Source organism: Pundamilia nyererei, unplaced genomic scaffold (genome assembly GCF_000239375.1).
Source record: "Pundamilia nyererei isolate P.nyererei 1_Seehausen unplaced genomic scaffold, PunNye1.0 scaffold00033, whole genome shotgun sequence".
Lineage (NCBI taxonomy): Eukaryota > Metazoa > Chordata > Actinopteri > Cichliformes > Cichlidae > Pundamilia > Pundamilia nyererei.
The window spans coordinates 4,112,799-4,128,195 of record NW_005187434.1 but is presented as its reverse complement, the minus strand read 5'-3'; the positions used below and the strand labels follow the sequence as shown (position 1 = coordinate 4,128,195).

The following is a 15,397-nucleotide window of genomic DNA, read 5'->3' as shown; positions in this document are numbered from 1 at the left end:
GGTACGGGGTACAGTTGCTCCTCTGCATTGTGAGGAATGGAAACCAAGACAGTAGCACAGTCTTGAGTTTAAGAGGATTTTCCTGACGCCCAAGGTCTCAATATGACAGACTGATGATAAACTGAAAAATATGTAGCATTTTCTTGTCTGCAGCCGGTTTCCAGTGAGAAGACAATGACAACATGACGAGCTGATTGTAGGAGGTTAGCTCAGCAAGCCTTTTACGGGTCCACCTGGGAGAGCTTAGTTGTTTCAGCACCAAATACCCCCCCACACACACACACACACACTGTGAGTGACCAAATGAAAGAGGGTATGAATCAAAGCTGCGGCGTCCTCGTACAGCAGACTCTAATCATATCACTTGCCCCTGAGCCATATGTCTTTGTACTCTCTTTAATTGAATTGAGCCTAGGATGAGATGGGCTGACATACCTTCCAGCGACTGTGCCTCACTTAGAGATAGCAGGGCAAGGAATTAGAGCAATTTGGAATGGTTGTTTTCTTGGCACAGTTTGGGAGGAAACCTTGAAAGTATCCAGCCTGCTTGTGCTCTGTCCCTTGCTTTCCATTTCACTGGCTTAGTTGGAGTAGTAACACCTGACTGAGAGCTCTAGCTTTATTGTCTTATATAAAATGATTATCAGTTTTACTGGCATGTTTGCGACTCTGCGATTGGCCGTCGAAGATATATTCGTGTGGCCTGTTGTGACAGACACTTACTAACTTATTGAATTTTTGGTCACGTGTGAATGCATCAATGGCTCCTGACTCACCAGGCCTGACGTCAGCTTGTCCTCAAATTCGGCCAACTCAGTTACTGGCATGAATCGGCCGACGGCCTCATGGAGACACCTGAAGATGAAGTTAATGATTTAATGCCTCAGAATCCCCTGTTTATTTGTGCCCTTGTCTATCTCTGTTAATCAACTCGTGTAAAGAATTCCAGAGGAAGTGCACACGCTGCGCCGTGTCTGCGTGTGCGCACGTTTGACTGAAGCCTTGACAGTTTTGTGAATCCGCTGCCTGGAGCGGCTCTGATTTTCCCTGAAAAGAACTGAGGTGAAGCAAATTTCACCTCTCCTCCTACTCAGTTTTTTTTCTCTTTGCCTTTTCCTGAACAGTCACCATGCCAAACCATGAAAACCAAACAGAAATCGAAACAGAGTGACAGAGAGGTCTTTTCAGGCTGCTTGGCACATAATCAGAATGGGATGTGGGTTTGAAACGGAGGAGAACGGGGACGCTGTTCAAGTTGTGACGTAAAGTTCCAGTTGTCCAAATAGGGTTGATTCCCGGTAAGGCAGGGCTTTGGGGAGAAGAGGTGAAAAGTCTGGATTTTAGAACACCTTCGTGCCAGACAGCAGAGGATATAATGGGATGGTGAGAGTTTGGCAGACGAGAACACTTGTAATGTTCAATGACTAATTTTTGCCAAACTCAGCAAGTGTTCCTCTTAATGTTGAGCTCTCAGAGTGAGTGGTAACTTGGCTGAACTTTCCTTGATTGCCCGAAGGGCTGATATGAAACAAAGCAGTTCAAAAGGCACAGCTGTTAATTCCATATAATTCCTGACTGAGAGATGTGCTAAGGGTGCACTGCCTGTAGAAGCACAGTCCTCGAAGTTTATCCTCGGGGCTGTTAATGCAGTTACAGAATAAGCCTTGGATTATTCATGTTCTACTCGTCTTATGAGAAAAAATATCAAATTATTTATTTCTGCTGGCTATAACTAACTAATTGAAACAAAACTATGAAGAATTAAAAGTGAAAATGATGCGACAGTGTGCAACTTTTTTCTGTTTAATAGTGTTTTATAGACAGTTTTTGCTCAGTGTTTGCTATTTAGGCCACAAATGTTATGCACAGCTTCATTTGAACTGCTTTAATCGCAGCCAGAAACAAGCAGACAGGGATATATTCCTCTGGAATAGGCAGAGACCAAAAGGAGGGCTAAAAATGGGTAGAGATGTGATATTAAACAAATGATGACACACACACAAAAGCTGTAGTATTATTTGCTTCTTGTTGAGATTCACAGTGCTGTGTAACACTCTTGACCCACCCCTCGTTTCTTTATATTTTGCTAGGGAAATAGGAAGTAGGTGCGGCAGTTTACTGAAACATGCAAACATACACGGATTTCCATGTATGTATACAGTATATATGTGAAAAACAGAGTTTGCAAAGTTCTAATAAGCTTGAAAGTCAATATTAGGTATGACCACAGTTATTCTTCAACACAGCCACACTGCTTCAATAATACGTGTGTGTATTTTTCTATAGGTATGCTTTTCCTGCATTAGCAGTATGTTGGGATGATTAGCATGCTGAAGGATGAAACCACTGCCAATCTGACACTTATTGGTACTACATGGTTAATCAAAATCTGACTGCACAAACTATGCCAGAGCCTCCACTGTGTTTTACATATGGCTGTAGACACTGCTGTACCTCTCCCCTGACCTCCTCTGTAAATACTGCTGACAATTTGAATGTTTTAAAAACACACTGCACTCCACCCTAAAATCCCGAGCCACGTTTCTGGCTAATATGTCCTCGTGAGTAATCTTGTTGATAAGAAAATAATATTTTAAAGCTGTCAGACTGTGTTATCTTTGGCATTTTTTTTCATGGATTAAACTAAAGAATTTGGAATAAATAATTTAGTCTGCTAACAACAAAGATACAATTTAAATTAGCTTCTTTGCCAATCCCTTGATTTAGGTGCCTTTTTTAAATGCTTGATTGATCCACAGGTCAGTGTTAAGTTGCTTGACAAACAAAAAAGATTCCTTTGAGAAAGGGTCAGATACACTCATTGTCATTTTTCACTGACAATGAGTGAAAAAGCAGCCAATATCCAAAGATCAACTTTGCAGTACACCTGGAGAACTATTGCTCAACATCACTTCTCAAAGCAAAATATAAAGAAATGAGGGGCGACATTTTTTTTTGCACAGTACTGTAGATTGTAAGCTCGGTGCCACTTTGATGCACTTCTAAAACTGAGTGATACTTTGTTCTAAGCCGAACTAAAAGCCTGCTGTGGGTACACTCACATCATGACTAAAGCTGACTGGAAGACTTCTCATCTATGTCTTGGCAAACAAAGCAATTCAGTGTTTAATTTTTTAAGGGTTCATTGTTTAAGACACTGAAATCATGCATGCTCTGATGTCATGATCGACTGAATTCACACAGCACATTTTTCCAAAACAGTATTTAAAACCGAGACCTATGATTTACTAAGTACACTTGTATGGGGAGAATTTTGTGGATTAAGCTCAGCGGCATTTCAGATTCCTCCGCATGGGCCATGTTAGGGTTTCCAGCTGCTGTTTCATGCTCCCTTCTTTATGCCATGCAATTATGCTGGTTCCCACCGGAGGTTTCGGATTGGGTGGAGCTCTGCAAGGACTTAACTGCTCCTGACTTGGCATAACTTGCATAAATCTACAAATACAGTTAGCACAAAAAAAATGAGACAAGTGCAAACACGCCACATGGAGTACAAAAGAAAATAAACAATAAAAATAGCTACTGTACAGGAAATGGCATTCCTAAACTGGATGAGGCACAAAAGAGACACCACCCAACTTTGTAACTGCTTCTCGAAAGCTGTTGCTGCAGCTTCACGAGTTTGAAGATTTCTTTTCAAAAACACTACACTCTTTAGAAGCTGCTCATAGATATGAATCAGACTGTCCCAAGGCAAAGCAAAGATATGCCCCATTCAGACATTTTTTGGTATTTTCTGCTTTTGGACATCAAGTAATGGGTTTGATTGTGTTTCATACAGTAAATTAGAAGAGAATATGGGACTGAAAAAACAAAAGCAAAATCACACTTTTGGTTACATGTGTCTGTTAAGAGTTACCCTCTACTTAAAAAAAAAAGTACAAAGAGCTGCTGCTTTGAATCAGATGATTAAAACCACATGCTGTGCGTCTGGGTTGGGAACAATGTGCTGAGACCTGGACAGACAGCACGTCGCAGGGTCTCTGCACTTGTGACAACAGAGTCGTTGTGCAGGAAAGCTGGTAATGCCTGGCACTGAGGTTGCAGCCCCTGCCACCAGCTACTTGGCCACAGTGCAGCTGACAGCCCTAAACATGCTGTACATTTTATTGACAACAGCACCACCTGGTGTCTGGAGGCAGTACTGAGTTTGACAGGGATTGCGTCTAATTCACGCTGGCAATCTGATGTTTATCAGATATTAGATGATTATCTTCATAATCCTGTTGCTACTTCTTTTGATAAACAAAATGAAAATATTCTAGAGAAAAAAATATTTGTTTTTGTAGAAAGGCACAAAGAGAGACTCTTATAGCTGCCATTGTGCATTTTATTGCATTTAGCAGCATGTGTTTTACAACATTTATGCAATCAAGATTTCAATTTATTATTTAATTGAAAACGCTTTTTTGAACATCTAAAGCTCACCTAAAAATTAGGTGATGGAACTTACTTTTAGGGTAATTGCTGTGTAGACAGGGGTTTTAGTTGTGTCAACACAAATAAATAGTACACTTTTCTTATATTTGTAATTGCACATTTGTTTATTCTGATCCCCATTACCTGCATTATATATTTGAATATATTAAAGCAACGTGTATCACCATATAAACAATCTGTAGCAATAACACACAAAAAACAAGGGTTTGTTTTTCAGCCATTGTTGTTACTGATTACACTTTTTCCTGTTTACTTACACATTTGACTGCCGAGATTGAGAAACTCATTTCAGATTATTTCATAACATAATAATACACTTCTGTATATTGGGTAGCATTCATATTCTCCTTCTCACTTTTTTCTTCCTTCTTTTTGAGTCATGTTTATTTTAATACCTTCAAAATAAGAGAAATCTCAGCACTGGCTGCTGTTTAGAAGCAGACAGAATAAAAACACCCTCCCACACATACAACCACTGACACATGAAGTCATGCACGCACATATTGCCTGTGTCTTTGATGCCTCCTTGTCTGCTCTCCTGACTGCAGAAGCTTGACAGGATTCTGCACCTGATGAGACGTCTTCTACAAGACCCTCTCATCTTTATCCCGTCTCTCCCTGCTGCTGCCGCTGTTTTAGAGGTTTTCTGCATGCGTAATAGTAAATAATTCACTGTCAGCGGCACTGCAAACAGGTCCTGGTGGAGAGAAAGCAGCCTCGCTCATCATTCCTGCAGTGGGCATCCTGGCAGCAGCTCCTGACAGGGACACAGAAAAAGACTGCACAGATCCAGGGAGGCTGCAGAGCACCCACGCCCACCGAGGATACACAGGCTTACCCTTATTCGCCCTCCTTTCTACCTTCCTTTCCTCTCTCACCCACATCCCATCTTATCTCTCTCTCTCTTTTGTGCGCTTGTGCTGTAGACAAGCTGACCACCGCCTCTCAAACACGCCACTTGCTACTGATCTAAAACTTTAAGAAGAAGCTCACTCAGACAGCTCCCCTTTCCTCCCGACCAACGATGCTGGAAATCGGACCAAGATGGGTGAGGCTAGCCTGCTTGTCGGTTCTGTGTCTGTTTCTCTGCCTGCCGGGGCAGTCAGACAGCAGGAGAGCCCCAAAGATACCCCGCTGCCCTGCAACCTGTTCCTGCACCAAAGACAGTGCCTTCTGTGTGGATACCAAGGCTATCCCCAAGAGTTTCCCCCCTGGAATCATCTCTCTGTGAGTTCTCTGTTTATATGTTTCCCTCTCGCTCAGCAGAAGCATCTTTATCTTAACCTGTGTGAAATCTCGGCAGTCTGCAGGCTGGCACCGACGGCTACATCACTGATGTCACCCTGCGTTATGTAATGATGCATGAAAAACCCCTCGCTTGCCTTTTAGTTACTTTAAAGTGAACAAAGGTGCGTCTCCTGCTGATGTTTTCACAATGCAGCACGCCTCTGCATTGGCAGTATTATGTAACAGTGACAATAATGTCCCTTTACGGCGAAGGCATGGTAAACTTAGTTGAGGGAGCATGGCAGTAAAAATCCTATCAAGCTCCAGGGAGGAATACTAACAATAGCTCCCCTCTCTCACTGCAGGAGACCTGCTTCTCCTCTGAGAGATTTAATCTTGAAGAGGGCACAGAGAGCTGCTCGGTAAATGGAGCACAAATAATGAGGAGTGAAAGCTTGACTGGGGCAAGGTTATGTTTCACCGAAAAGGTTACAAGGCGCTGATGATGTTAACCCCCATCACTGGTGTTTGACTGTTGGGTCAAGGGAATTGAAGAGCACGGGCTGGTGGTGGTGCCCTCATTTAGTAAGAGAAAAAAGTAAAGTTCTGATGGCCTATCGAATGATGCAGCCACGACTGCAATTCAAGCTGCAAGCACATGACAGGCAAAGATGACAGGCTTATAAAATGACAAAGAAATATTAAAAATATGGTGTTTTCAACCCTTAGACACAAACATGGCGTGTGACACATCTGATGACATCTGCTGTTGTTTGTCTACACAGGACAATGGTGAACGCAGCCTTCACTACGATCCCTGAGGGAGCCTTCTCACACCTTCACTTGCTGCAGTTCCTGTGAGTTGCCTGACCACGCTACACCCTTAAAAATGCACAACATTGCAAACTTTTGACTCACAAGCTCTCAAGCAACCAGTGTACAGCTATTACCCCCTTTATAAAACGCACACACGCTGTCACGGCGCTTTGTCACACAGGTATGCTTTCATACAGCACGCGGGCATCTTTTGTTTAGCAGGGACAATGAAAGGACTTGAGCCACTGTACTAGAAATGAATGGTTATTGAAAACAGTGGTGACAGCGCAAGTAATAAGGGTTAAGTGGCTCTGTATCAGTGTCATTGCCAATGACTGACTCCCTTCACTTGTGCTCTTCTAAACAAAAGGGCCTTTATGTCCTCAGATGCAATCATAAGTAAGGCGCTCGTGTGCACATCTGCATTTGTGCATCTCCTTATAGTCCTAATGTGTTATTGTTCAAAACATTTGCCTTGCATTGAGATTTACACACTGAAATTGTGACAAATCGTTTTTTGGTTGTTTTTTTTTAACACTTTAAATGGCAACCAGCTGCTTTGTGTCTTCTGTTGTTGGACATGTAGAACTCTAACAGTAAGGTGATTTAACTTTTCCTTCTTTGCGCAGACTCTTGAATTCCAACACCTTCACTACTATAGCTGATGATGCTTTTGCTGGTCTGGCTCACCTGCAGTACCTGTGAGTGTCTCACTTTCCTCATTTGCAAATTACTTTTATTTTATTAATTTAGTCTTTAAAGCAATAAAATTCATTGTAGTATCATATTTCAGTTTACTGTCTTATATGCACTGATAACAAAAATAGTATCTTTGGTTTTTGTTTTAAAACAAGAGTTTGTATAGTACAGAGCAAAAATCTCCAGTCACCCCTCATTTCTGTATATTTTGCTTCCAGATTTTCTTGTGATTTCCCAAAGTGGTCTTGATCAATAGTTCTCCAGGCTTTCTGAAAGTTTCTTTGTTTTTTTGGACATTGGCTGCTTTTTCTCTCATTTTCAGTTCAGTCCTTGTACCTGAAATATTTTGTTTTCTTTGTTTAGTGTTTTATTACCAAACTCACTAAACAATTTTGCTGACCTTTATGTAGTTACTCACAGATATAATTTTAATATTAATCTTAATAAAGCTATTGATGCTTCTGGACAAGATTTTATTTTCACCCTGGATAGCTTCAATCTTTGTTAGATCTGTTTGAAAATGTGTTCATCTTCCTGCCCACATTAAGGGCTATATGCTCGATTTAGTCTGCCGTTCTGGGGTCACACCTTTTCATTTTAATGCTGTGGAGTTTCCCATCTCAGATCAAAGCTTACCCTCTGTGACAATATTTTGCCTCTAAAAAATCTCAACAGAAACATGACACTTCCCCCTCAAAAGCATTAATCTCACCACACTCACCAGTTTAATTATTTCCTCACCCTTTATTTCTGCTGCTGCTTTGGTAAATGACTATGATTACAGTTTAACCTGTGTATTCAACTCGCTGGATCTATTTAAAACCCGCACTGTCAGAGTCTTCTTCATGATAAACCTCTGAGCTCTGCCAGCCTAAACCTGTGGGATGACTCAAAAGGCTGTCTAAGAAAATTGAATTGCCTGTGCATGTAGATTGGCTCAATACTTACAGATACTGCCTAATCAACAACCTACTCAGCTTGGATGAGACAAATGGAATAACCTTATATTCAATAACCTCAAACAGCTCTTGTTAAAATCACAGGTGACCTCCTTTTTGGATTAGATCCCATGCTTCTCATCACCCTCATCCTCCTTGACATTCAGTCCCAATTTTGATATAATTCTCCATCCTCTGTTAGAATGACTGCTAGCATTGGAATCCAGGACACAGGACTACAATGGTTCACATCCTACTTTTCTAACAGGAAACAGTTTGTTCAAGGCTCTCTATCAGCCTCATTCACACATGGTGTCCCTCAGAGATGCTGGGACTCATAATTTGTAATACTTTCATAATTTATTCATAATTTATTATTTATAATTTTGGAATACAGTTTTATTTCTATGCTGATGAAACACAACTTTATGTTTCCAAAAACCCAACACCTATGTTCACCCTTTTATCCCCACCACCTGCCTATAAGCCATCACCACTTGGATGGCAATCAATCAGGTCAAACTAAATGGCAATAAAAGTGAAGTTATCCTTATTGGCTCAAAGTAATCTCTTTCAAAAATCTACCCTTTTGTTGTCTCTATAGATAGTTGTTGGGTCCACACTTGTACAAGTGTCAAAAGTCTTGGATTCATCTTGGACAATACTCTCTCGTTTGCTGCCCACCTCAGTGATTATTTACTGTCAGCCTTCTTCCACCTGTGTGACATTTCCAGACTACGCCTTTTTCTTTGGATTATTTTTAATGCCATTCTTGTCGGTCTACTTAAAAAACTCATTCATCAGCTCCAAATGGTACACAACTCTGCAGAACAGATCATCACTAAGTCTAAATTTAATGGATTGCCATTGAACTAAGCGAAAAAAAATATTTTGCTCATTACTTTCAAAGCTTACAGTCAGTTGGTATCCCAAAATCTCTCAGACCTCCTTTTTCTCACAAACCTTTCTATATTCTACTTTCCTGACTGGTCCCTGTGTCAGTCATAACACTGTGTGTTTCCAGTCATAGCAGACAGTTCAGAAAAGAATTAATTTCAAAATATGACACTTCCAATGCAGTGAAAACATACCTGGACAGGTAAAAGATACTGCAACAGTATCGGTCATGGATTGGCCTCCACTGAACCTCAACCTTATTGAATCAGCATGGGATCATGGTGACAGAGATCAGAACAAAAGGCAGCAAACATCCAAAGAAGAACTTTGAATGTCTTTCAAGAAGCCTGGAGAACTATTATCATACCAAATATTGATTTTTCATTGTATAAATATATATTGTGTTTTCCTTATATACTCCATTTCCATATTTCTTTTATGTTTGCCCATTTCAATAAATCGCTGCCCCTCCCATTTCTTGGTAAAACATAAAGAAATGAGGAGTTTTGCACAGCGCTGTATTTTTTAAATAGAAATAACATATTTTCCAAACTAATAAACTGAATCTTACTGTGCTACTGTTACATTATGTTTAAAAATAATTATTTCATTGGAGCTGTCAGGGATTCATTAAACTATGTCTATAAAGTAAGTCTTTATATGGAGGACCACAACGGCAAAACTAACAAATAAATAAATAATTTTAAAAACCCAACATAAAATGTAGGAGACATTAGCAGGTTTGTTTCAGTTTGTGTCTATATTTCTTTATATTTGTATTCATTTCCATATTTATTTTCACACTTTGATTAAAGAATTCATTTTTCTCTTTAGATAGCAAAGCAAAAGTGTAAAAATAAAACACAGAAATACGTTTTATTAACAGTTTTGGGGAAATAAAAAGGCAATGTGAAAATAGTACATAAGTAGCTACGTGAACAAATTACTTTTAGATAATAATTTGATGGATAAAAGTCAATGGAAAAAAAAATATAGCTAAATAAATACAGAAGCAGTTTCAATGTTATACAATAATTAACTAATTCAATCCCAAATATATTCATTTAGTCAGTAACGGTCCTCCATAGAGGGCATCTTATTTCTCAGTGAAGTGCATAACAGTAATCTGCACAGAATTCCGCAGTATTGCAAAGAATGCCAAAAGTAAACCAGAAAATAAATTTGCCCGCGACAGCAAGTGTTTTGCTTCTGCAGTGTGATCAAGCTGAATATGCCATCTGTGAATCGATGAGCTTTAGAGAGTCGTTAGCTGATGCTCTGGGGTGTGCAGCTTTCCATGATGGCTATGCCTCAGGCTGCTGGCCTGCATCAGTGCCAGTATCGCTACCCGCTGTGAACTCTAATAAAGTAATAATATCATATCCAGCCAGAGAGTCTGCACATGATGTACAGCATGTCCTCGGATATCAATAGACAAAGACAGAACAGGATCAAATGATGCTAAACACAGAGCTCTCTGTAAGACTGTGGATTTTAATCAGATAAAGCTAAGACGGAAATATATTTTTTAACATTTAGTGTTTCAATTCCTTGCAGTTAATACAAGGATCATTCAATAAGAATACATCCAATACAAAAAATACAACACAAAAGAAAAAGTCAGCCCTTGAAAAAAATTGACTAATCCCTGAAAACCCTACTGCTGCTACAGCCTCCGTCCAATGACGAATGGCTGAATTTCAGAGTTTAACATCACTGTGTGACATATGAATAATTTGTTCCTTCCTCAGGTTCATTGAGAACAACGACATCCAGGCTCTCTCGAAGCATACCTTCAGAGGACTCAAATCTCTGACTCATCTGTGAGTACTTTTCTGGTAACGCTTTCCAATAAAGAACCTGTTACTTAGCAACACGACCGAGCTAATAATCTATGCATTTATGCAACTAACGCAGCCAACTGCTTACTACAAATCACGACACGATGACAACTGTTTTTTCAGCTCTCTCTCAAACAACAACCTGCAGCAGCTGCCCAGAGATCTCTTCAAACATCTAGACATCCTCACAGATCTGTAAGTGCGCCCACACTGAAATCCGCCTCAACATCTCGAGTGCTTTGACCCTACAGTCTGTCACTATGAACAGTGGTTTGCTCAGATTCCCCCAAGGCCTCAGTGGAGCGCCACACTCCAGCCAAATGGTCCACAGAGCTGTCTGACTGGAGCATGAGCTTTGTTTCTATTTCGGTTCTTGTTTGAAACACACACGTGTTTTTAAAAAATGAACTGTTTGATTTGCACTCTTTGCTGAAAGATTTAAGTTTGAGCTTTCAAGACTGAACTTCACATGTTTTCCCTGATCCCCACCTGCTACTTAGAGACCTGCGTGGGAACTCTTTCCGCTGTGACTGTAAAATCAAGTGGCTTGTAGACTGGATGGAGAAGACCAACACTTCTGTTCCCGCCATCTACTGCGCCAGCCCCTTTGAATTCCAAGGACGCAGAATCCGCGACCTTACACCACGAGACTTCAACTGCATCAGTGCAGGTTTAACCTTAATCTTTTATTAGACTACTAAGACTGAACTCCTGACTGAGTACTTAGACTTCTCTTATGTCTCTGGCCATGACGCTGCCTCTGGTTTCTCCTCCTACAGATTTTGCAGTGTACGAAACCTTCCCTTTCCACTCTGTGTCAGTTGAGTCCTATGAGTTCAATGGAGATCAGTTTGTGGCCTTTGCTCAGCCTGATTCGGGGTTCTGCACCCTGTATATATGGGATCACGTGGAAATGGTTTTCAGGAGGTTTCACAACATTACCTGTAAGTTGCTGAGGATGAAGGCATATGAGTGTGTACAGCGCTGTGTTAAGGAACGGGTCCTGATGTTTTTTGACTTCCGTGTGTCTCTCTTGAAGCTCGTTCCGCCGTGTACTGCAAACCCGTGGTGATTAACAACACACTTTACATGGTCGTGGCTCAACTTTTCGGTGGATCTCACATATACAAGTAAGATTTGTTAGTTATTTCTCACATACCACTGGTGACCTGTAAAATGTCTCCAGTATATTAAATATGAGCAGCTAAGTACATAGTGCTTTATTTCCCTTTATTTTTGAGAGAGTAACTCCACTCTAATATCTGCTGGGTAAATTTGAAGCTTGAGTAAATACAGGGAAACAGGGAGAATCAGTGGAGCTTTAAATAGTGCAGGAACGCCACAGATCCACACACACAGGTCAATATTGTCTTTAGAACTTTATGCCAGGTTTTTCTGACACTTGGTTAAGAGTGTGAATGGGGTCTGTTTTAGCCCAAACAATGATTCTTTCTTAACCCTAACCAATAGTTTTGTTGCCTAAACTTATCCAAGTACTTTTGGTTCTGAAAACTGAAACACAGATCTTTTGAAAAAAAAAATCAACACTAAATTTAGGTTTACTGTGGAATTCAAACCCGCATTTGCCATTTATCCACTATTATGTCATTCTAATGTGGGCACGTTTGTCTCTTTATGTACTACCTCTCCTGTCTTTGCAAAGCCTTTCTGGCAGAAAGCCTTCACACAAGTGAAAAAGATTTCTGAGAGGTAGGTACAAGGATGAAGCTTGACCAAGTTCAGAGTGCAAATGGAGTAGCTCAGGCTCCATTCATTAGACTCTGCAGTCCGCAACACTTGCCAAGAGGAGCAAACAGCTGACCCACCTCTCAATAGCCACACTGCTAGCTAAGGCTGCGGTTAGTGGCTTGTGGCAAGAAGCAGTCGTGTTAGCAGTAAGCTGTCAGTTACAGTGAGCGTTCAGCAGTACAAGCTGCAGTTTGTTTGAAAAATAAATACTGCTTGGCAGGTGTATTTTTACCTTTATAATGTAAAACAGACTCGTCAGATCTGTGATCTGCTGCCAGATGAAGCAACCAGTCACACAAGGTTTTATCAAAATATTTTCACCTCATAGCCTAAAATTACTGATGCTTTGCAGCTTTTCTGCAAGGCTAAGCTGACCTGCTGCTCTTACCTTTATCAAAGATGTGATAAAAGAGTCAGTGAACCACTCATCTAACTTTTTGAGCTAATTGTTTAAAGTTTTGGGAATTCACTGACAGCATTTCTGCTAACACAGGTGGGAAGAGGACCCGCAGCGCTTTGTAAAGATCCAAGACATTGACACCAGTCGAGTAAGGAAGCCCAACTTTGTGGAGACCTTCCAGCTGGACGGCGAATGGTACTTTGTGGTAGCAGACAGCTCCAAGGCGGGCTCCACTAGCATTTATCGGTGGTACAGCAATGGTTTCTACTCCCACCAGTCCCTCCATCCCTGGCATCGAGACACCCACGTCGAGTTCCTTGACGTTGGGGGAAAGCCTCATCTCATCCTCTCCAGCGCCTCTCAACCACCGGTGGTTTACCAGTGGAACCGAAGCCAAAAACAGTTTGCTTTCCACTCGCAGATCACAGAGCTGGCCGATGTACAGATGGTTAAGCACTTCTGGGTGAGGAAAGTTCTTTACCTCTGTCTAACACGCTTCATCGGTGACTCCAAGATCCTCCGCTGGGAAGGGCAGCGTTTTGTGGAAATCCAGACTCTCCCCTCCAGGGGCTCAATGGCAGTGTATCCTTTCATCGTGGGCCTTCGCCAGTACCTCATTCTTGGAAGCGATTTCTCCTTCTCCAGGGTATACCTGTGGGATGATCTCACTCAGCGCTTTCAGCCCTTCCAAGAGCTCAACATGAGAGCCCCAAGGGGGTTCAATTTGGTGTCCGTGGACAACAAGGATATCCTGCTTGCCGCCAGCTTCAAAGGCAACACCCTAGCCTACCAGCACCTGGTGGTGGATCTCAGTGCCAAGTAGACACGTTCGAGCAACAAGAGGTGTTCCTGGATATGTGTCAAACGTGCCAAACGAGTAAAAGACTGTTTTTGCCATGGAAATAAAAGTCTGCTGTTTCCTCTGATGTTTTAAGCGAGGCAATTAATTAAAAGAGTATTTAAACTATTTTTATGCACTATCCCTTGATATCTGAAAGAATAACATGTTCTTTGACTTAATAACACAAGTGTCATGTCATTGCTGCATCACTGCTCCAGGTAATGTTGTTTTTGGATTACGTTGTATATCATACTAATGTGACAATGAGATGCATGTGCATCTACTGGATCATTCACTGGTAATTGTACAATTGACAGTAAATCTTCATCAGTTTTCTAACTTCCAACATCTTGGCTAGCTGATCTGAGTAGCTACTTGCATGACATTGTATATCTCTATAAAACAATGCAATAACATAAATCCTTGACTATCTTTATCTTTACAAATGAGATATTCATGGATCTGTTTTGGATCTGCATTTCTAACAAAGTGTCAGAGCAGATCTGAGGACGCATGAGAAACAAACTAAACACAGAAACTACGTAGACCTACTTGAGCATTGGGCAGTTCGGTTTTCTTATGATGTTTATAAGATGAGTTTACACAGACATTCACTGATTTTGTTATGCTGCAGATTTCCCTGCTTTTCATGACATTGGGACTTAAATAATGGCTGAGTTGGAGGTCATGTACAAAACTTTGGGATTTGTGGGAGCAATACCATACCGTCTCTCTTTCTTCTTCTTTTGGCTGCTCCCGTCACAAAAGCAGCTCATCTGCCTCCATTTCATCCCATCCCTAGGATTCCCCTCTGTCACACCAACCCTCTGTTTTTTCCTCTTTCACTACCTCTGTGAATCTTCTCTGCGGTCTGAACCTTTCCTCCTGGCCGGCAGCTCCATCTTCAACATCTTTGTCCAGTATACCCACTATCTCTACTCTGCACATGTCCCAACCAGCGTCGCCTTTCTAACTCTGTCTCCACGTATTCATTTCTAATTCTGACAGCTTGCCCTCTTGTCTTTCTGTCATTTCTTGTCTCCAAACTAACTGCCTCTCACACCTCCACCCGCTCCACCCTGCCTTCACTCTCTTCTTTACCTCTCTTGTGCATTGTCTGTTGCTTTGGATGGTAGATCCCAGGTATTTAAACTCCTTTCACGTTTCCCAACTATCCGACACTCTCTATGGAACTATAACAAAATCACTGAATTATAAGACAAGGTCAAGATCCTGTCGCAGTCTATGCTTTGAACAGTCATAAACTGTATTAATTCTTGCTGTGTACATCTGCACATGACTGGGATGGCTGTATAATTAAATCCTATAATTAATTAAATATGGGCTCCAAATAGTCTTGTGTCTTGTATTTTATGTGGTTATGCGTTGGGACACACCTTCATTTACACTGTGAAATCTGGTCCATGATGGGTAATGTCCATAGACTCCATTAAGAGACGTTGCGTACCTCTCGTATGCTCATAAGCGGCGCAACCGTAGCATTCATGAGCAAGTTGAAGGGGCGCTT

The 15,397-nt window shown here is 41.2% G+C and overlaps 1 protein-coding gene across 1 annotated transcript; it reads left to right on the top strand.

Moving 5' to 3' along the window:
- Nucleotides 1-4,940: 4,940 nt before the first annotated feature.
- Nucleotides 4,941-15,223, top strand: lgi3 (leucine-rich repeat LGI family, member 3). Its single transcript, XM_005729572.1, has 9 exons — nucleotides 4,941-5,688; nucleotides 6,474-6,545; nucleotides 7,134-7,205; nucleotides 10,790-10,861; nucleotides 11,003-11,074; nucleotides 11,380-11,549; nucleotides 11,659-11,823; nucleotides 11,919-12,009; nucleotides 13,122-15,223. Exons 1-9 carry the CDS (start codon nucleotides 5,486-5,488, stop codon nucleotides 13,849-13,851), a joined length of 1,647 nt encoding a protein of 548 aa, XP_005729629.1. The 5' UTR covers nucleotides 4,941-5,485; the 3' UTR covers nucleotides 13,852-15,223.
- The last annotated feature ends 174 nt before the right edge of the window (nucleotides 15,224-15,397 follow it).